The sequence below is a fragment of the Limulus polyphemus genome, unplaced genomic scaffold, assembly GCF_000517525.1.
Source record: "Limulus polyphemus unplaced genomic scaffold, Limulus_polyphemus-2.1.2 Scaffold1198, whole genome shotgun sequence".
Lineage (NCBI taxonomy): Eukaryota > Metazoa > Arthropoda > Merostomata > Xiphosura > Limulidae > Limulus > Limulus polyphemus.
This window is the reverse complement of record NW_013666808.1, coordinates 275241-298405: the sequence shown is the minus strand read 5'-3', so window position 1 is coordinate 298405 and position 23165 is coordinate 275241. Positions and strand designations below refer to the sequence as shown.

Sequence of the window (23165 nt, the reverse complement as noted above, 5' to 3'; positions counted from 1 at the left end):
GCATCATGGGAAACGTTTTAAGGTTCTCCTTGGCAGCGATGGCATACTGTGGCTCTTTTAGCAAGGCATGCATCAATGTTTTAAATGATAGATTATAATATTTTTCCTAACACATTTTTTTTATATCTATATATGCAAACAATTTCTTTAGTTGAACTTTAAAGGCTAATAATAATGGTTAGATCAATAATGCTGCTGTAATCTAGCTATGACAATTTTGTTTTGCTTCTTAAGTTTTAAAAGTATAAATGAATGTACACTTTTATAAGTTTATTGCATAAATGCAATATGCCAACTTTACATTAGAAAAAAGTATTACCATTTTTCACATGGGCTTCACTTTGCATTTGGAGTCAAACTGATTTTGCCAATTTACAGACATATCTGTAGTTCAAATATTTTATTAGCACATCTGAATTTTTGTGTGCATCAGACTTGTACTGTTTACTAGCAGTTTGCCACATTTCATGAAGATATATTTAGTAACCTGAGAATCTTAGTCAACATTATTTCTCCAATACAGTGTTGGTTTATTTGACTGACCCTATGCAAATTCAGTTAATCAAAGAAGGAACTAGCACCCCACTATTAGATACATAATTTCTGTATGTAAATAAGACATTCGATCGACATTGAGTGTGCTGAGTGGTGAGCAGCCAATCAGGTACAAGTTGACATGCTGTCTTCAATGGTCCTTCGTGGATGATTCAATTCTACAGTTACATGCCTTAACTAGTTTTCCAACATGTTGCTTAGGCAACATGATGCAGCTTGGAGTAATGCATGTGTTAAGATACAAAAAGGTAGTTGACATTATCAGATTGATTACATGCAAGACCATCTATGTTTCATATATTTAAAAATATTGTAGAATAAAAACGTTGTTGTGAATTTCAAGGCATGCACTGCATTCATAGATGGTGTGCTATTGCTTAGTTGTTTCATGCACTCTTTTGGGATCACTGATTGATACACTGGTATGCATCAACTGCTACAGAATGTACATGTTGAAACAGTTCTTAATTGCTCAATCACTTAACATAGTAAGCTCCCACTCTTGGCTTTCCATTAATATAAAAAATGTAAAAACGATTTTGAGATTGATATAAGTTTACGAAACGAAAAATGTACAAATATTTCACACTAATGAAAATACATGTATACTTAATTTGTTGAAAAGAACATGATATGAAGAAATACTTGACATAAAGCTCATAAAAAGCCATTATCTTAGAGACACTGCACAGAATTTGCAATGGGTAAAACATAACTAACAGGTCAACAAATTGAGCAGATTTCTATAGCAATATTTATATTTATTCAACTTTGTTAATATTTCTACAGGATCAAAGCAGGCCTTTTAAAATCAATAGCAATAATTAGTGAACAGCTAAACAGTGAAAAACAGACTGACTGTTTATGATCACAATGACTCTAGCCCTGTTTAAAATTTGAATGTGTGTACATCGAAATGTACTGTGTTTAATATCATTCATAATGAAAAAACAATGACACACAATTTTAAATGTTCTAGCACAGTTCCCAACTTTTATATGCTGCATATCCCAGTAAAAAAGGGGTAAATCAAAAGCAACAATTCAAGGGTGAGTAAAAAAAACAACAACAAATTTTTGAGTGTTGGCTAGTGGAATATGTTGGAAAACCACTATGAAACTGTCATCCAGTTAGGAAGTGTTGGATTTATTTAATAATTTTCAAAGGTTCTTTTGTACCCCCAGAAAGGTGTTTGTAAGCTTACTACAGGTTGTGAAACATAATACAGATTACGTAATACAGTACTAACCTTGGAAAGGTCAATGAAGTCTTCATAAAGTTTAAAGGTTAAAAGGGGTTCAGGCAACTGTAAGACAAATATATTTCATATTACATTCAGAATAAAGTAAACAGTGCAATATTACTTTTTAATGAATATGAAATGCAAAAGAAAAAGCATTACAAAATTATGATTAGAATAATTTCGATTGATAGCTTTTAAATTCCTGAAAACTACAAACATACATGTCATCTATTTACAACAAAGTATACAATATGCATTACTTATTAAGGTCTAAAAGTTAATGCACCAGGAATTACTAAAACATCTCAATAAAGTATGCAAAAAAGCAGTTCATTTACTTGGGTTATAGAAGTAAGCTGCAGGTTTTATTCATACAAAAAAATAAGTTTAGGTAAAACAAAATGGGAAAAAATCATAAAATTGTTTTTTAAAACGTCAGTGTATAAAAGAATGCATGTCATCCAAAACATTTCTCAAATAACAGGATAAGATTAAGAATGGACAAGTGTGTTTTGAGAGTCACTGTCATTCTTTTTATGTGCAATAATAACATTAAGTGTTTAGGTTTCATACAGTCTAAATACAAAATATTTAACATCACAACTTTTACGAGTTGAATGAATGTGAAGTAATTACACATCTTTTTATGACATTACTTGAAACATAATTACTATCAATTAAAGTCAAATATATTTTAAAAGCTTTTTTCTACAAATATGTTTAAATACTAAACTTTCTAACTAAGACTTTTCTACCTGCATGAAGTATCTTTTGAGGACATTAGCTATCACGAATGGGTGAATCTTGGACAGATCAACCAAGTCTGGCCTATTTTCAAAACACTGGCATAAATTCTCAACACGAGACTTGACTCCTGAAACTCTATAGATACCCTACAGATTGGTGAGAAAGTGTTAAAGCCGAGTTAAAATTCATACAAACAAACAAATGAAAAGTTCAGTTTAAAATGTTAAAAAAGATTTTAAACTTTAATTGTAGTTAAAGTATATTAAATATTTTGAATATTTATTTTTCAAGTATTTTTATGGTTCTAAAGTTGTCTTTGCTATAATTATACATGTACTGAAATACTGGAATCTGTCTATCTTTCCTGGTTACAAATAGGTTTTTGTAATACAAAATAACCTAGTCTGGAAATGTCTTTTAATAAATATATGTATATCTTAAGACAGTTTCGAGGTGTGATTCTTGATACTCCATAACTGAAATCTACCAGAAAAACTATGTATTCACTGTACCATATAGCCATAACATTTCCCCATCTCTAGAATATTGGATATTAAGGCTATATCATGGATTGAAAACTCATTAATATATAGCTTAAATCTGTCATTTTTACTCTGTGTTTGTCCAAGGATTTAGTCATTTCTCTTAATTCACTATGTTATAATGTTTTTTTTTTACCAGGATTATGTCTGTAGATAAAATGAACAATGGTTATATAAGACTCTTGTTAGAAATTTGTACACATAGTAGTTTTTAAAAGGTTACTAAATGACAGTTACATCAGTCTAAGTTGTTGATGGAGAAATCAAGCTTTGAAAACATGTTATCTAAAGTGAAACCTAACTTCTATTTTACATTAAACCTAGAGAATTTTAAAGTTCTATTCCCATATACTTAACTTTCAAAACAGTTAATATATATTCACTTTCAAACTTATCTACATGTTAAACAAAATCAGACCTCTCAAACATTAGGATAAATACAAATAATTTACTTTTATGCATGATCCTCTTTGATCAATTTCACAAATGCATCTAACAACTATTGAAGGGATTTTTCTGCCAGTTTCTGCTGCATGAGTTGTCAAGTCGATTCCAAAGGTGGTCATCCTGCAGGGCATTCTTGTGCCCCCACATTGTATGGCTAAATTCTCTAAACATTTCTTGTGGCAGGCAAGTCCGCACTATTTCAGATACAATGAACATAGTGACACAGGGTTCTTGTTAAACTCTCTTCTATATAGTAGTTCACATCAAGAGTTAGAAAAAATTCAAAAATATAGTGAAAATATGAAGAAAATAAGTAGCATTTTTAATCTTTAAGCATCTATTATCAAAATTGGAAGTTATTTGTTTATAAAATATAATAATTGTTTTGCCCTAAAACTGTTAACTTAGCTTCACAAGTTACCTGAAAGCACTCGATCCCTTGAAAATATACATAAGAATCACATTCTCTGCATTTTGAGGGTCTCCTAATTTTTTTGAAGCTGTGTGTCTCAGCAGCTTTTGACATAAAAGGTCTTTTGCCACATGGCAATGTATTATCAACTGAAAATAAATAATATAATTAATCAGTATTCTTTTATTTCCTGTTTTATCATCAATTTTTTTCCCATGCATGTATATTTGATTAAAAAAAGAAGAAGAAAAACTCAGGTAGATGGAAAAAAAATTATAGACATTATGTTACATTAAATTTAACATTTAAAATAAGTAAAACAACAATTTTTTTATTTTTAAGTAACATTTTTCTCATTAAACATAAAATAAATTAGTTCTCTGTGTGTGTGTATTTATTGTCTGGAGAGCAATTTTCTTATTTTACACAAAATTAAAAGAAGTTTTAAAACATGCATTTTATTTAAAACTTCATTCAATTTCTGTTAAATTTTATCTTTTATTTATTGTAGTAGAAAGGTTCAAAGCCCAAGCATTTTATTTATGATGTTAGTTGATAAACAAACTATTGTAAGTTTTTATGTAACATAAGATTACCTGAAGATGTTAAAATCAGAAATAAAAATAGCTGCCAACTGACAGTCATATAAATAGTTTAGTGACAAATAAGATAAATTCTAGTTCTTAAACTATTTTAAAAAGATTAACTCAAATCTAAACTTACTATGACTAGAAACTATTTCTAACTCTTCTCCTAATGACATGCTTCTGATTTTGTAAGGCAATAACAGTGGACTAGGAGGTGTACTGTTTTCTTGTGACTTCGTGCTGTGACAGCTGCTTGTGCTATCTGTGTCACTCCCTTGTAGAAATCGTGTTACACCACTCCAGAACCGTATAGGTTGAGGCAAAGAGCCACTATCTGAAACTGAATTTATATGGTCTATGAAAGCCTATTATTTTTCTAAACACATCATAACTGGATTCATTAGAAAAGCAGGCATTTAATTGTTGTTTTCTTTCAACGCTTATTTATGATTGCCTTGTAATATCACACTCAAGTTACAAAAATTTAAGACAATATTGAAACAATATAGAGCCTGAAACATAAAAGCCATTTCTTTTTATGTTTCTAAGCATTAAAAAAAAGTTGCCTAGTTTGGATGCAAACTATATTCATCAATACAACATAATATCAAAACAGGAAATTTAAACTATTAGACAGTAAATAACTTTTTGTACTAATGCTTATTGTACTATATGCTGTACAGTTTTACTCATTCAAATAATACCTCTTGTAATGAAAGAAAAACAGATGGGTTTTTACACACAAATTAAATTTAGAATTAATGAATATGTAATATATGACAGACTTGTATGTTTTATTATTTTTCTACATAAAATAAAACTAGAATGCTCATACCATTTAGATTAATGACAGTGTAATTTTTAACTATACATACCTTTACTATCAGAGGAATGTCTGGGTTCAACTGGATGATGATGTAGTAAGTCCTCATAGCTGTCTGAAGAAACATTTGAAGGTCTTGATTTCTCTGATCTAAAGGAAATTATTTAACCCTGTGAACTTAAAATATGTGTAAGTTCATAACTGTAATCTCTAATACATCAATTAAACAAATATTATGTGTTATTGTGTTTAAAAAAATAAAGTAATTGCAGATAAATTATTACAGATACTATTAGTAAAAGCTAATGAGTTTCTAATTTTATGGACTGTAATGGTTCTGTTTTCAATTCAAATACCTGTTGGGTTCAGCCTACTATCAAACACAAAACTCTTGGACTAATCTTTACATTCCACTGGATGAAAGACACATACTATTCACATAATACTGGTAAGAATTATCAACATTTCATTTAGGTTTCATTGAATTTTACATTCTATCATCTATATTTTCTCATACCGTACCACTAAAAAAACAACAAAAAACAAAGCATCACAGGTCAAGGCTTTTATAATGTTAATTTAATACTGAACCCCAAGTTTGTTAACATATTAACAAAACCAACTTTACATTAGCATGTGTTAACATTCTATATTCCATTAACAATTATGAAATAACACTTCATTCATTAGGAATACTTTAATAGAAAATGCAAATTCATAAGAATTTTATTAACATCAATTTAAATAAAAACATGTTCAATGTGAAGGTGAGGTCACACATTGTCAGAGAAAGATCAGAAAACAACTAGCTAGTGAAAGTAGGAGCGACAACACAAACACTCGGTAACGGTTATATGCATGAAACTAACCAGCTTATGAGCATTTACATATTAGCTAAACATAAGAAATTATGTGGAAAAGCAGAGATTAGAATAGGTAGAAAGTAATGCTCAAATAATTGTTACAAGTCATAACAACATAACCTAAAGACAACAAGGAACCATTTGGTCTTTCAAGGCCATCCTTGCATATCCAACCTTGGGAAAAGTAAAAATTAATTGTCAAAAATAGTGTTTATGGTGTAATAAAAAAAAATCGTTCCACTTTCTGCATTTAAAGATTCACTTCTTTTCTTTCCATGTCTCGAATTTTATTTTTTACCATCTGTTGTTTCTGAGAAATTTCTAACTTTTGTTAATCGCAATGTAAAAAAAAAAGCTAGTATGATAAAGATTGTAACTTTGAAATTTAACATACCTCTATAATAAATAAACACAGTGGAAGTACTATTTCAAATCTTATATTAAAACATAAAAATATTTTGTTAGTTTTTAAAGAAATGTTTATAAAATCTTGTTCCACCATAGCTTTAACTTACTTGGAATCCGGTGAATATGGTTCAAATACAAAGGCTGGTAGTGCCTTAGTAGATCTTCCTGAAAGTTGAGGAAGTCTTTTTACATATTCCATGTACTGACGTCCTGGTTCATAAAGCCTGCTACTTTCACAAAGAGTCTGGTACTGAAAAATGCAAGTGAAATATTGATATAAAGTTTGTATATCTCTGGGAAAAACATGAGCCTTTATTTAGTAAGAAAAAGTGACAACAGGCTTTTAAATCAGAATAAATATTTTATATTTTAGTGTAAACTTATATGATACTACTACAATATGGATACTTAAAGAGACTTTTATCTGATAAATTACACACATTTATTCTTCTTAAAAACATAACTCATGATTTTAAAACTAAACTTATATAATACTTCTGCTATTAAAGCCTATTGAACAGACTGAATGACTAATTTAAGAAACTTTACAATGTTCCCCAATTTTTTTGCATCTGATGCTCAAATATGTAGTAGTTAGTGACACTAAAACAAAGAATGAAATCACAAGGGAGTACCCCATGTTATATCCTGCAGTTACTCAAATGAATAATGTTTTCTTTAGTTTTACTCCATTCCCTTTTAATAAAGTTAAATGTCTAGAGAGCTTTATGTACAGTAAAAACTTTGTTATACCTGAACAGGACATGGTGCTGATATGGTGTGTTGTAGCTGAAAGTGAGACACTGTCACAGCTTTCATTGTTTGGTCACACTGGCAAATCAACTCTCGAATTTCTTGTAATACTTCTTTCTGAAACATTGAAGTTTGGTCAAAGATCTCCTTAGCTTTATTATCATTATAAGTCAAAAAAGTGAGGTATTATTTTCTTAACATTTTAAATGAATTAAAGCAGAAATTAACTTTTTTTTTTAATTTCAATTTTCATGTAAAAAAATCTAATATGCTATCAGATAAAACAGTAACTGGTTATAATTTTCCTATACTGAAAATGTATTTCTGACAGGTACTTACGTTTCTCACATGCAGAGTTTTCTCTTTCAGTGCTGCCCTCTATTTGGAAAAAGGTTTTTGCATACCACAAGCCTTTTACGCCCACTCACCCCTTGATTCATATGGTTTTTACTGATTCTTGCATGCAAAATACCATGCGACAAACCTCCTTCAACAGAAGCCACCACACACCCACATGAATCATGTGACTCCCTCCATGCTATTCTACCCAACTATCACTTTGAGTTTAAGTAGAAACTTAAGCACCGGTTGACAGTGAGGAGGAATGGTGGAAAGTGGGGGTGGAAGTAAGTACCTGTCAGAAATACAGGATTATATGTGGGAGACTGCACCACTTCTGTATCATGTATACTCTTCACTCAAACATGGAAAAAGTGTGGCAGATCTGGGCAGAAAATGCTGAGGAGCACATCTCAGTGGGAGAGAACACAGATTGGACAGTGATCTGAACCACAACATATAATAATTTCAATCTCCTGTATGAATGGAATGAGGGTAAAATTAAGGGATGTGCCCCAAGGTATAGAGTGGCTAGGGCATGACGGACCATACCCGACAAGTCAACTACAATCCAAAACTCAACTGTTGGGAACTGACATACATGCGGGGGTAAGAAAGTTTAGTCGACCGGAGCAGTGTCATATATCATATATTGAAGGGGTGAACTGCATTTATACCAGCACACTACATGTGTGAATAAACCATGTTGATTGGCTCAGCTCTAAATCCAAAACTCAACTGCCAGGAACCGACTTCCATGTGAGGGTAGGATGAGGGATCCCAATCATTATAATGGCTTATTCCAAAACTCAACCACTGGTAACCAACTTCCATGTGGGGGGTAAGATGAGGGATCTCAATCGAAGGGGTGAACTGCATTTATGCTGGCACACTACGTTGTGTGAGTACACCATGTTGATTGGCTCAGTTCTAAATCCAAAACTCAACTGCCAGGAACTGACTTTCATGCGGAAGTATGATGAGGGATCCCAATTATTATGATGGCTCACTCCAAAACTCAATCACTGGGAACTGACATCCATGTGGGGGGTAGGATATGGGATCCCCAATCGCACAATGAGTATGTACAATATATTGATTGGTTCAGCTCTAAATCCAAAACTCAACCACTGGGAACTGACTTTCATGTATGGGTAGGATGTGGGATCCCAATCATTATGACAGCTCACTCCAAAGCTACAACATCCCTTGGACAAATCCGTGCAGAGATGGAGTGCTTATTTGGATGTCTCTCGTACTCCACTGGAAGAAATGGGGGGAGAAAATGTGATGGAGAGTCTGGAGACTGTGCAATGGGTAACCACGAAACCCTATTTTGAAAAGCAGACCAAATCCGGTTTATTCAATCTAAGGAATAGCAGGGATGATCAGCAGTCCCCTTCTGCTTTACCCATGGGGTACATAGGTTAGTACAGTCCAGAATGAGCATATTTATGAAGCAAATATATTGTGGTGAATAACCTATGAGCAATCTTGTGGAACACCCCATCCATAGTTTATGTGATGGTAATGAACAATGTGCATTTTTTGACCATGGAAGTTTTGAAAGTTAAGTGAATATGGTCTTACAGTGCAAGTTTTGTTTGTATAATTGTAAGAGATTGAAGTATACCCAGAGAGGCACCACTCACCACAGAGTGGGATCCTAGTTGAAACATGGGACAGGCACCTGAAAATACATATATAACAAAAGAAAGAAGACTTGCACAGTTACAGTCTCACTGAAGTCTGAAGAATGGCAACAGGTGGAAGATTATAACCCAACAAAGAAGAAACAGCAACATGATATACATAGTGAGAGATGAAACAATGCAGAGTGGTCCACATGCCTGCTTGAAGAATTTACTTCAAAGAACGAAGGAGATGAGAAGTCAGGGAAAAAGTAAGGTGCCTAATCTGATGGGAAGACACCTGGAACAAATTAATGGAAGATGAAGACAAGGGAGAATAAGCCAATTGAATTAAAAGCTGTATCCAATAGGTAAGAGTGGAAGGAAAGATAACATGAACAGAGGATAGCTGCCAAGGAATGAAAGGGCAGAAAAGGTTAATACAGAAGGAAGCCATGTGGGCCATATAAATGAAGAGCATGAATGGGACATAAAAGTCTATCAGGATTAGATTGGGAATAGAGGTGGGAAATGGAATGAAGGGAAATTGGTGAGAAGGAGGAATTACCCTCCTGCACTGCCAAAGTCAAGGAAGAAAAGATCGATCCAGGTAAAGGAGAATATAAGTGGAATGGTATAGAGTTTGTGAAATATAAATGGTAAATAAATCCGACCAATGACATCCACAGGCCAAAAGGATAAGGATATATGCCTAAAGGGATAAATGAAACATGGAACAAGATAACAAAGGTTCAAACAGATGTAAAGTAAGGCAGCGCAGCACCACATTCACATCCCAATCCAGAAAGACCACTCACCTTGGAGGTCTACTGATCTGGAAGGAACACAACAATAGCAATAAGGTATGAGAGGAAAAACTTTATGGTACTGGGAAAAACGAAAAGTGTGGGAGAAGGCAGCCCAATAATCCATGATCAAATAACCAAGTGAGGAAATCTATCATATTAGGAACAATGGGGCAAACAGGGGAAAACCCCGACCCAAAGACCAATGGCAGAAAACATTCCATTTATGTTGATAAACCTCCATAGAGGAAGTGCGAATGGAATGTGCCAAAAACGAAGCTACTTGCCAAGACAAACCGGATCTCGTTGCCAAGGGCCGGATGAAAACCAGGTGTGAAAATGAAGTGTAAGAAGAGCTGGATGAACTACCTTGGACCAAGATTACCATAGAAGGAATGGAGTTATGAGAAAAGGCAACAGTGGAGCAGACTGGATCAGGAGCAGCCACAAAAACCATGGCTGGGTCAGCCAGTAAGGGGCAATCAGAAGGACTTAACACAGAGTGGTGTGGATGACAGAAATCACCTGAAAAGGAGTCAGATGTGAGGATACACATAAAGGAATTTGAAATAGGGTACATTTTTTCCCTTTTTTTTTTTTTTTTTTTCTTTTATTTTATGAACTATTGGCTTTCAATTTAAAGACACAAGTACTTAATTAGTTAAACATGTCAATTATTACCTTACACAAAGCAGAGTATGCAATTAGCATCTAATGAGATCATAAGAGATTTAATAACAAAAGAAAAAGGAGAAAGGGAATATTATCTAGCAACGTCCTTTATAGAATTTTTGTTTCCTTTTTGGTACCCTCAGCTACTAATAAAACATAAAAACATTGAGCTAAATACATTATTAAAACAAGTCCTGTAATTAAAATCTGCAATAGAAAATACAAGTTTTTAACAATTTTTAAAAAAAGAAATGATTCAATGCTACACAAGCAGATTAGAATTTCATGGCCAGAGAAAAATTATATCTTCAAAAAATCTAAACGAAAAGATTAAAAATGAAGCAAGTATATTAAATTTAGTTGTCTTAAATACTATGTTTCTAAACTCTTCACTTGGATACTTGAAAAATATTTCTGTATAAATGACATAGTAAACACAAACTCTGTAAGTACATATATGAAGAAGACTATTTGAAAAACATAATTAGCAGTTAGAACATCATAAATATTGAAATATTTAATGGATGGAGACAACATTCTGATACACTTGCTTAAATCTACATCAGTAAGTCACTATAAAAGTATACTTAATCATAATATAGATACATGACCACGATAGAGAGTTTGTGGTGATTTGGAGAAACTATAATCTGAGTGACTGATTCTGGTCTCTCTCTTTTTTTTTTTACCCAAACTCTCTGTTAAGGGCTGGTCTTTTGCTCCTGATGAGAATCAACTCCTTATTCAGTCTCAATTAAGAAAATAATTTTAGTCACAGCCACATTGTTATAACTTTACAATTGCTCATCACAACAGACTTAATGAAGATTCAAGTAACTGCATGGAATCACTGCCTACCACAATTACATAAAGCAAAGTTTCAATTAAATATCTTTTCTTATCTAATCTTATCACTTTAACACTTGAATTTCAATTAACTAATCCAACAAATCTGGATGGCTTACCTTTACTTTTTCTAAAAACTGTTGTCTCTCATTAGCTTCTGCTACACAAGCCTTGTAAATTGTTTCAGATTCTTTAGCTTTCTGTAAAGTATCATCTTCAAGACGTCGTTTTTTGTCAACTTTGTTGGAAGACTCATTATTCTCACATATCTCAGCTTTAGCTGCTGAATCTTTGGCTTTTTCATAATCCTGCTGTCTCTGAACATAAAGAGCTCTGGCTTTACGAAGATTTGTAACAGCTTCCTCCTATGCAACAAAAATAAAACATGAAAATAACCTTGAAAATGTTATATTGCACTTTGTATTTATGGTTATTATTATTGTTTTTAGTGCAAAGCTACAAAATGGACTATATGTACTCAGTCCACCACAGAGAATTGAACTCCGTAAACTTACCACTGACCCACCAGAGAGACCATGTTTATGATATATGTTTTGATTTTTGTGTGTCTTTTTTTAGTATCCTAAAGCAATAACAATAAAATTATTAAATATCTTTAACTGCTAAAACACTGCAAATAAACTTTTATTTCTTATGCAAACGTTATTTTTCATTTATCATTTTCTGAACAGTTTTTTGTCAATATTTAAAAAATTAATTTTGGTTAAAAATGTAAAAAAACAAAAAAATATTTTTCTGATAACTAATGAAGTAAAATAAATTAACCATAACCAGGAATTTAGTATATATGATTTTAAATTTGAACACCTTTGTATATATTAAACATGTGTAAAATATTTATTAAATAATGAAATTTTTTCCTTAAAAACCTAAGTTAAAAAACAGAATTCATTTATAGTACAAGAAAACAACTGATTATCCCTCATGACCTGATTTTTTTCTTTGCACAAATATATTTTGGCTGAAAGGGTACACAAGTTTGTATTTACACTTACATTTCTAGTTGTATGATAAGCATGTCACAGAAGTAGAGTGTTGTAGACCTTAGTTTGCTTAATCTATTGGAGTGTATTTCTCCAAGTTGGTTATGTTGACCTATTAGTATCATTAGTTTTTACAGTTTGTATGCTAAAAAGGAAAATTATGGCTTTTATATTCTGGTAGTGACAATCCCAGTGAGAACGTTATTTAATTCACCCTTAGTTTCATTCCGTACATATTATGTTACATTATGTAGTTTTTGAGCCAAACAGTTTCTTTAGAGCAAATGTATTTGTGCCCTTGTATTGTGAAGTATTGCAAAGTAGTTACACCCTTGTATTTTAGAGTATTTCAAAGTAGTTAGCTACTCATGCTTTAACTATTTACATGGACTTTTATTTATAACTTTACAGTATAAAGAGACATAATGAACTCTTTCAATGTTTAAAGGGAGATAAAACACATATATTATCTCTCTCCTTTTAAACCAAGTTCACTATTGTTTAGCAATGGATTTAGCATATTCACAACATTTGCTGTCATCATAATTGCAAACAATACAATCAGTAAGTTTGTGTTTTATCTAAGCTTACACTGAATTTTCTGTTTTATACAGACTATGATTTTTTTTCATGATCATCTAACCATTCATCCCTACAGTATCAAAAATTCTGTACTTAGTTTGATTCCCTGTTAGGTCTCAGATCATCACACAAATACAAAGCCATAAATTAATCATTAATGCACATATAGTTATAATTTTTTTCTCACAAGTTACTACAATTGTTTATATATTTTCTGTAATATAAAAACCAAAAACCAACGTTTACACAGATTTGCTTCATGTCAATTGCCGTTAGCATTTCAAAATGGGGAGAGAGAACACGACAAGTTCTATAAAAAGTGTCTTCAGTTGTACAACAAAGCTTAAAGTATTGGATTATGGTTATAAAAATTGTAATTAAAAAATAATACATTTTATGCATGGGGTTTTGAGTTCGTTTTACTTCACCATATAGTAACCTAAATTAATTTAGATATGTGGATAATGCTATGACATTTTTTTGATTCCTTTATTCAGTATTATACAGCAGACCAACTATTTAATGATTGTATATATATTTATGTGAAAAGAAAAGATAACTTTAACACATATATACAAATATTTTACGTTTGTTGTTATTAAGACAATTATGCCTTCCTTGGCTATAATTGTAGATATGTTTAATATTTCTACACTTTTATCACAAAAAACAACATGTACTATTCAACTGATTGCTCAGTGTCATACAAAAAAATAGTTTCATAAGAAACAATTACACATAGCTGTGCAACAGCATTTATCATCTCTAATTTCCAAACTCTTGTTAAGCAAGTACGAGTTCTTTAATATTTAGATTCCTAGTTCTGTTTGGATTACATACCATTTTTTTTAGTTCTCGATGCCATTTTTCTTTTATTTGCTTTCGAGCCTTTTCATATTCATATCTTCTTGCTGACAGTGGCTATAAATATAAGATATAAATATTTACATTTGTTAAGAACACATCACAAACAACACAAGTAGGTTGAAAACAAGGCTTAACTGTAACGTTACTAGAAGAGCATTTACCAAATTGCTTTAAACAAATAGTGTGTTATTTAGGCATTTGAAGGCCATAACAGGTATTTAATTTAATGTGTTATTATTTTCTGTTTGAACTGAAAGTTAAAGATAATCTAACATATTTAATTATCAAATTATTATGTTCTCTTAAATATATGTGGTATGTTGATAGTAATACTAATAGTATTATTACCAGGTTCTAAAAATCTGAAAAACATTAACTATAATTTAGATTTTTTGAAATTAAATGATGAAGTGGAGGAGAGCTGAAAACCTAATTACACAATCCAATTCAATCGTTGAAAATGGCAGTTAACTATTACTAATTATTTACACTTACCTCTATAAATTTATGGTTGCGTAGGAGTTCACAATTATCATATATAGAGCTAGCATTTTCTAAGTCTTGGTCTAGAGCAGTACAGTAAATAGATTGGAAAGGCAGAAAGCACTGAAAATAAAAATAAAAACATTACTCAGCTGAGGTATTCATAAGACCAGCCCATTAAAAGGATGAAACACTAAGTTGTATCAACAAGAAATTACATTTAGCAATATCTAAATCAGTATAATTTCAAGATGTTATCAAAATGGCCTTTTGACATACACAAGAATCAACATAATTTTTTTGCATATACAGTTATTACTTAAAATAAGTAATTAATTTGTTTGCCAGTAGAAAACATTGAGAGTTTAAAAGCATTCTCTTTTTGTAGTGCATGTTGTAACAAATGATGTTGGAAGTTATAAATCAGAAAAGCTGCTTAATAAAGAATTCCTTCAGAGGCTTAGTAATAGAAATAAACATGTTTCCCTTTTGGGAGTGCTTCCACAAGGTAGATGCAGGAATGAATTACTTAGTAGGGCCCAAGGCTTAAAAGATTAGCAGGGATATACTTAGAACAAAAGGAGTAGTAGTTGGACCTGTGGGACAATTTTCAGGGTAAAAGCAACTTATATGCTAAGAAATGGGCTTGATCCACTTAAGCAGGCTAGGTAGCAAAACGTTTGAGCAAGCTGTAAAGAAACTTGTCCTTAAAGACAATTTAAATTAAACTTACATTGTAGTTAAAATGGCCTGGGAATAACACAATATTTAAGGTAGAACAAGGGACCTCTTGGTCCATCTAGGTTGTCCCATCCACTTACAGAAAAAAAATTCAAATCCAGCCATGTTTATTTAAATATTAGTTGAACGGCCCTTTAAATTCACATATATAACAACTGGGGGAGGATCACCTTCAGTATTTTTTAGATGTAAGCTGATGATGATTTCTGCCCTGTCAAAATTTATGTTTGGGTCACATTGCACTACCATTCTCACCATGAAATACTAAAAAAAAGATGATAAATCAATACTATCTATCTCATTTATAATCTTGAACACCTCAATCAGATGCTCTCTGATTTTAATTTTTTTCAAGTGAAAACGATTTTAGAGATCTTAGCCTGTTCTTGTATGAGAACCTTTCCATCCTAGTGGCTCTCCTTTGATCCCTTTCCAACAATTAAATGTCTTTCTTAAGGTAAGCAGCATAAGAGTGAATACAGTATTTGATGTGTGGCCTAACCAGTGACTTATACAATGAAAGGATAACCTCTTTAGATTTATCTTCGATACTTCTGCAAATGCTACCCAAAAATATTATTTGCCCTACTGCTAGCAACAGAACATACTGCTTGGTTGGCTACAGAGACTGATCAACCGAAACATCAAGCTTCTTTCTTTCATAATGGTTATTCCCACCAAACTTATGTTGCACTTATTATAATTAAATGCCATTTGTCAGTTAATCACTCAACTCACCAAATAACCTAAATCCCTTTGTAAAGCAACAGCAGCATCCAACTAACAGCCATAACACCCAAGACCTTAATATCTAATAATGGTTGGAGACGGCTTGAATGGGTAATGAAGAAAAACTTTAATATAAGTTTAACATAACAGCAAATGTACAATGTTTCAACAAGGTTTTGTCATCATCAGGTACATCAAATTCGAACCTTAATATCATTAGCCAATTTCAGTAATTTATTAACCATTCCTTTATCTATGTCATTAATATAAATCAAATACAAGAAAGAACAACATTGAGCCCTGATGTATCCCACTTGTGATATTACTCCAATTTGACTGAACACAATTTATAACAACCCCTCTGCTTTCTTCCCTCCAGCCATTTTTCATTCAACAAGCCAACTTATACCCAACACCCACCAAGTAAATTATTTTTAACAAGCCTTTTATTTCGTCAAATACTTTCTGAACATTCAAATATACTAAATCCACACTTTTACCTCATCAACATAAGTAGTAACCTTTTCAACAAATTAATAAAATAGGTAATGAGGAGACTGGAAAAAGAATTAAGAATATTACAAGTTACATAATAGTTTGAAAGATAAGTCTAGTAGAGTTAAAGATAAGCTAACTTGCTATTATTATAATGTTAAATGTATCAGGAAAAAACTTGTGGGGACAGGTTAAGATCTGTAAACTTTCTCTTGAGAAAAGAATTATAAGAGGTGATCTTGTTGAAGTTACAAGATTATCAAAGGGACTGACTGGATAAAGGCTCCCGATTTCTTTGTGCTGTATTCTGAATGAAACAGGACATGAGGGACAAGTTTAACATTTGGAAAATACACACTGGGCTCCAGTTAAAACAGTTGTATTTTTCTGGCAGGGTAATCAGCTTCTGGAATATGTTGCCTTGGATGATTGTGGAGGCTGACACTTTACAAGAGTTTAAAGGGGAATTGCTAATTTTCTGAAAATAAAGTGTGGGTTTGAGTTTTTACTTTTCTGCAGGGACAGCCTTGCACGACCATACAGTTCTTTGTTATCCTTATATTCTGCTATATAAGACTAATCAAAACAAACGGGCGAACTGAAATAACTTTGAAATGATAGTTAGCTCACTAGATGGCACTAATCATACAACGTCAGTGCAACTTACTAAGCAGGGTATTTTATGAGCAATATAGCTATATTCGACATATAATCATTCACAGAATTTAATAGTGTAAAAAACATTACCTCTTCTTTCAGCACAGGCTTCATCGACTGCGCTAATTTCGACAAGTTGCGTGCGTATTCCATTTCTACAATAAACAACAATAACAAATTCACGTTTTGGTGAGGAGAAAAGTATTTCACAAATGAAATTATAAAAATCTATCCCAGTAAAAACCATTGATTAATTACAAATAATTACTGAAATTTAAGATTACGGTTAAAACGAAAAATGAACATTTGAAAGAAGAGAACGAATTTTAATTGATTCTAGCAAATATATAATTCTATTAAAATATCATTAATCAATTTATGCTTCCATTATTTTATTCAGTCTCAGCATAATTGGTCACTGAAAAACAAAACAAAATATAATGTTATTGAGTTATGACGATCACTTTCCTAATGTAAGTCCGAACTGTGTGTTTAAAGGTTTTGAATGTAATAAGGTCATGATAAAAAAAATTCATATCTCGAAAACAAAACACATAAAAATAAACAAATTAACACTGTGTAGCTATATCATAAATTAAATCCTACGAGGATATACACAAATACTGACGTAGATTAATCTTCTTTTCCACATACGAAATGACATCCTTAGCGTATTTCGACCATAACTTTGCTCTTTGAAAGGCGTGAGAGACACCATCTTCAATGGCCAGAAGTTTGAGGTCGATATCCTCGGGTGAAAGGACTGGGGATGCTGTAAATAGCAAGAAATATCCATTTTCTTATTTACACACAAAAGTAAACGTGCTTTAAACATGTTAAGTGTATGTTGTGTCGTTTCATTAAGCCATCATTGTTCAAACCGGCTTATTTTTGCTTATTTGTTTTTTGTTAAACACAAAGCTCTACAATGGGTTATTTTTGCTGTGTCCACCTTGGGTATCAAAACCCGGCTTTTAGCGTTATAAGTCTTCAGACTTACCGCTGAGCCACTGGGAGACACCCTACAACGAGATTGGAGGATTGATGATTATTGGTCTGCTTCGAGCTGTTTTTGCATAAGAACATATAAATGTTTTACCATCAAACTTAACACACAACTTCCATGTGTCACATGGTGCAAAATAAATTCTTCATGGTCAAAACTTAACTAGTAATAAGCGCCACTATAAGTGCGTCATTTTCAAGAGTAAGTCAGCTGTCCGAAACGACATCAAATATATTTGAAATATCCGTTTATCAAAAATATATGTACTTCTCCCAGTGATCTTTAAACAACTGCTATAAATTATTAAAGTTAGTCTAATATCCTGTAATCTTATTAATACCATCAATATCTATCAAATACATTTACATGAGAAACAAAAATAGGGAATCCTCAATAGCAGCGGCACTTGAAATTCTTTTAGGCGGGATTAGAGTAAATTAACCTTTGAGACCTTTTTTCCCTTTTTATTAACTATATTTTTGTGAGCCAACTATACCAAGTGTGGGTCGCGCATATACCTCATTCGATTTTATTACCCATCAGCATCTCTAACAGCCTACCCTCAAATTAAATTCTTTTAGGCAGAATTAGAGTAAATCAATCTATGAGACCCTGGGCGTGGTAATATACAAAAATCGAAAGGGTTTGACCTCCTGAGCTCAAAACTGTAATTAGATCTCAAATCGGTCAAAAGATGACGGAACTATGAGCTAAAAGTTTGTACTTGAAAAAACAACAACAAACAAACAACTCTATGAGCCAATATGCCGCGGCTAACAACATATATAAACAACTTTTATGGAGAAGGAGGAATGTATGTGTTAAAATAGTAAATTACAAGGCATAATCCAGAACGGTAAATAAGCAAATAAAAATTATAAAATTGTTATTAACATACACATAATAATTATCTATATCACCTGAAATCATTCAAAAGGTTTTATTTTATAAAACATAAATATAGATAACATATATTTACCCTTCGGACTTCTTTTTTCTAACGTTGTTAGATAATATTTCAAATAATATGTGAGTACATACATTAGAAAAGAAGATTAATTCATATATAAATAACGGTGTTGTCGCGCAATTACACATCCTTGAAAATATCGTTTTATTAAATGTATACATTTGGCTTGTTTGGACATCGTTAAATTTAAAGCTTTCTTTAATAAATAGTATTATCATTAGGCTTATATTAAGACTAAGTTGGTTGTTTTCGAGTTTTAAAAACACCGAAAATATTTCCTCAGTAAGTCATTACTGAGTCAGAGAAACTTTGATGCATAACCAAAACGTAGTAGAAAATATTTTAAATGTAATATATTCTATTCTGTGTAGAATATTTAAAATACGAAAAAAATCCTTCTCATTAGCAATGGTTACTTCTGGAAGTAATATTACTTCTTTTCAATTTTCTTTTAAGCGATTCATTAACATAAATTAACAGTAAACATTCACGAAGAGGTGTAATATTTAAGGGTAAGTTCTGTATTCAAATTAATTAACATAATTAACTCTAGAACGTCCATGATTGTATATTAAGATTTTGTTTTATAGAAAGCACGTATACGGAACTTCGTAGGTTAGTCGTTATTGCTATAAAAAAACATTTAAAATAAAGACACTGAAATCCTATTGTTACAATATACTGAAATTTATAATAAGTTCAGAAATCAACTTACCTGGTCCATTGTCTCGAGAAAATATCAGACTAGCATCATTATCAGAAGTTAGAAGATTTTCCGATGACTATAGAAACAGATATAAGATAAATATTGCTAACTCGAATGTTTTGTTTTAACACATAAATGAAAAAATACATTAAATAAAATCAATTATATCTCCACTGAATAATTAAGATTACTTACTAATGAACTTAGAGGAAAATAATTAACGCCGAATTTATGATGATCTAAACATTCCAAAGGGCACAGATTGAATTACTGAATATGACTACATAGTACTGTCTCACACTTGCTATTCAGTTTTGTGTTTAAATCCCTGGGGCACCTTTTCAAATATACTGTTAAGAAAAAGCTGTTTAAATTGTGATATCTGAGCGAGTGGTAATATGTATTACCTTCTTAATGATTTAGTGTGGCACAGCGGGGTATGTTTGCTGACTTATTACGCTAGAATCCGGGTTTCGATAGCCGTGGTGGGCAGAGCACAGATAGTCCATTGTGTAGCTTTGTGCTTAATTACAAACAAACGAACAAAAGTGTGGATTGCTAAGGTATAAAGACTTGAAGTACACTATACCAGGAAATTCTTGCGTGGATGGTGGGTGCTGCTGACTGGTTGCATTCTCGCAGGCCAGTAGTTCAAAATTAAGGGACAGTGGCAAAAAGCATTAGTATCTTTACATGCCCAACAAAAGGTTGGGGAAACTGGGGATATTTAATCATTTCTACCAAATCAGCACAGAATGTTTAAGCAAACATTCACCACGCCTTTAGTCACTTCTGCGTGTACATGGTATCATTTGTGAGGAGGGTACAGTACATTCTTCCTCGGGACCCACGATGGTACTCAGCAGCCGTGTAGTTTTGTTATGAATATAAAGTTAAGATACAAAATAAAAATATATGTCCGGAAATTATGTTAGTAAATTGAAAATTGGTTGATTTAAAAGTTATTTTCTTTTTTAACTTACGGGTAAAAATCGTGGGTCTAACCAATAAAACGCTTTGTTTGTTTTGAATTTTGAAGAAAAGCTACACGAGGGCTATCTGCGCTAGCCGTCCCTAATTTAACAGTGTAAGACCAAAGGGAAGTCATCACCACCCACCACCAACTTTTGGGCTACTCTTTTTACCAACGAATAGTGGGATTCACCGTCACATCATAACGCCCCACGGCTGAAAGGACAAGCATGTTTAGTGGGACAGGGATTCGAACCCGTGACCCTTAGATTGTGAGTCAAGCGCCCTAACCACCTGGCCATGCCGGGCCACTTTGTGAAGACAGGTAAGATGTGACCAAAAGTATAAGACAGTTAACGAATGGGGTTGCCGAACATCTCATTCAAAAATATTATTTTCAATTTCTCAATAAATTTATTTATCCATTATATATTGTTTTAACTTGTTCTTTCGTTGGTCAGGTTCTTTTAGATTACTTGAAGAAAAAATAATAATGCCAAGGGCAATTCAGGTAAAAATAGCGAATTAATATATTTCTTCAAAAACGTTTTCTACAGAGTACATTCAATTGTAAACCTAAATTCACAAACAAACTTTTCAACAAATACTCTAAAACAAAAGTAGCTGTAACTCTTTTTCAACTTACTTGCACAATTTCTTCGCTAATCGATCGATAAAAACACGCCGATTAACCCAATCACTAACTTAAACGCAAACAAATGGAAGCAATAACGCTCACTGTCTAACTCGCTAAGTGACACTGAACTAAATAATTCACTCAGTCTGGTATTTATATTGCACTCTTATTTCTACATACTACACAGGCTTCTAGATTCTACAGAAGCTGTAACTTTCATGACATTTTTATATATTGCATCGTCATTAAGTAATGACACGCTCCCTCTAGCAAACAAATTCTATATTAATATATACTTCAAATATAGCTTACAACACTGCCTTTTTCCTGGATTGTGAAGTCCTTTGAGCAATCCCAATAAACAGATAAAAAATTATACTAAACCATCTATTCACCAATTCTTTTCTGTGATTTTTCTTTTCCAAGGGTTATGTTATACAGATGGGGTGGTCTCTTGTCTCTTATAATCACTTGTTGTCTTGTCATTTGGGGGAGTTCTACCTAGGTAGGTGATCAAACAAATCCACTAGCGAATCTAGCATTGGTGATCTTTTGGAAGTGGTCTCAACAGGAACCTTGGACACTTTAGCACTTTGACTTTCCACTGGCAAATTATTTTCTGAAATTACCCAGTTTTCTGTTTTCTAATTGATGTATTAGGTCAAGAAATTAATGTCGCGTTTTGGAGCACTTGCATTAACCAACCCCCAAAAATCATACATCACGTATAATAGTTAAACGAACCTCCTAAACGTCACGTTAGTGTAGCCAATATAATGTGTAAAGTTTAGTATACTCTAATCCCTTATAATGCTGTTTGAACACAAGAAGGGAAACAATGCCTCTGTAGCCACAAAGAATATCAAAGAAATTTATGGAAATGTTTTGAACGTTCGTAAGTGTCGTAAGTGTCAACGATGGTTCAGCAAATTTCGTTCAGGTGACTTTAGCCATAAAAACTGTGATGGCAGGGACCGACATGTTGGAATTGATACTGATGTTCTGAAGACGCTTATTGAGTCTAACCCAAGGCAACACACTCGCAAAATGGCCCTGAAATTGCATGTCTCTGATGAAACAATACGTAAACATCTAAGAAATATGTGAAAACTCCATAAAGAAGATGTTTGAGTGTCTCACAAACTTTCCGACGATTATCATTTCCAATGTGTGACGTTGCTTCGTCTCTTCTGGCACGTGAACCATTTTTGAACAGAATTGTCACCGGTGATGAAAAATGGATTTTCTATGCGAATATTAAACGCCAAAAACAATGACTCAGTCCTAGACAAAAACCGCTTCCAGCCCCCAAACCTGGACTCCATCCACAGTAAGTGATGTTTTTTATTTGGTGGGATATCAAACGAGTAATTCATTTCGAACTCCTCAATCCACAACAAACTGTCAATGCAGAGATCTATTGTCAGCAACTGGAACGTTTAAATCAAGCCCTTCATCAGAAACGCCCTTCAATCGTCAATCGGAAAAGTGTTCTTCTTCTCCACGACAATGCACGTCCACATGCCGCACGTTTGACGCAACACAAGAATATGGAGTTGGGTTGGGAAGTTCTCCGTCAACCATCATGTTCTCCAGATATGGCACCGTCAGATTACCATCTTTTTCGTTCGCTGCAACACCA

The 23165-nt window shown here is 32.6% G+C and overlaps 1 protein-coding gene across 2 annotated transcripts in view; it reads right to left on the bottom strand.

Annotated features, from left to right (window-relative positions):
• The window catches only part of LOC106462569 (rho GTPase-activating protein 45-like), a 96494-nt gene that overhangs the window by 14022 nt on the left and 59307 nt on the right, over window positions 1-23165 (bottom strand). For both annotated transcript variants that reach the window (XM_022389862.1, XM_022389863.1), the window contains 14 exons: window positions 19924-19990; window positions 17861-18004; window positions 17323-17387; window positions 14623-14733; window positions 14101-14181; window positions 11794-12039; window positions 7381-7497; window positions 6735-6877; window positions 5409-5506; window positions 4670-4873; window positions 3956-4095; window positions 3540-3728; window positions 2554-2691; window positions 1805-1861 (listed from right to left, as the gene is read on the bottom strand). In XM_022389862.1, coding sequence (XP_022245570.1) covers window positions 1805-1861; window positions 2554-2691; window positions 3540-3728; window positions 3956-4095; window positions 4670-4873; window positions 5409-5506; window positions 6735-6877; window positions 7381-7497; window positions 11794-12039; window positions 14101-14181; window positions 14623-14733; window positions 17323-17387; window positions 17861-18004; window positions 19924-19990 — 1800 coding nt within the window. The remainder of the gene's footprint in view (window positions 1-1804; window positions 1862-2553; window positions 2692-3539; window positions 3729-3955; window positions 4096-4669; window positions 4874-5408; window positions 5507-6734; window positions 6878-7380; window positions 7498-11793; window positions 12040-14100; window positions 14182-14622; window positions 14734-17322; window positions 17388-17860; window positions 18005-19923; window positions 19991-23165) is intronic.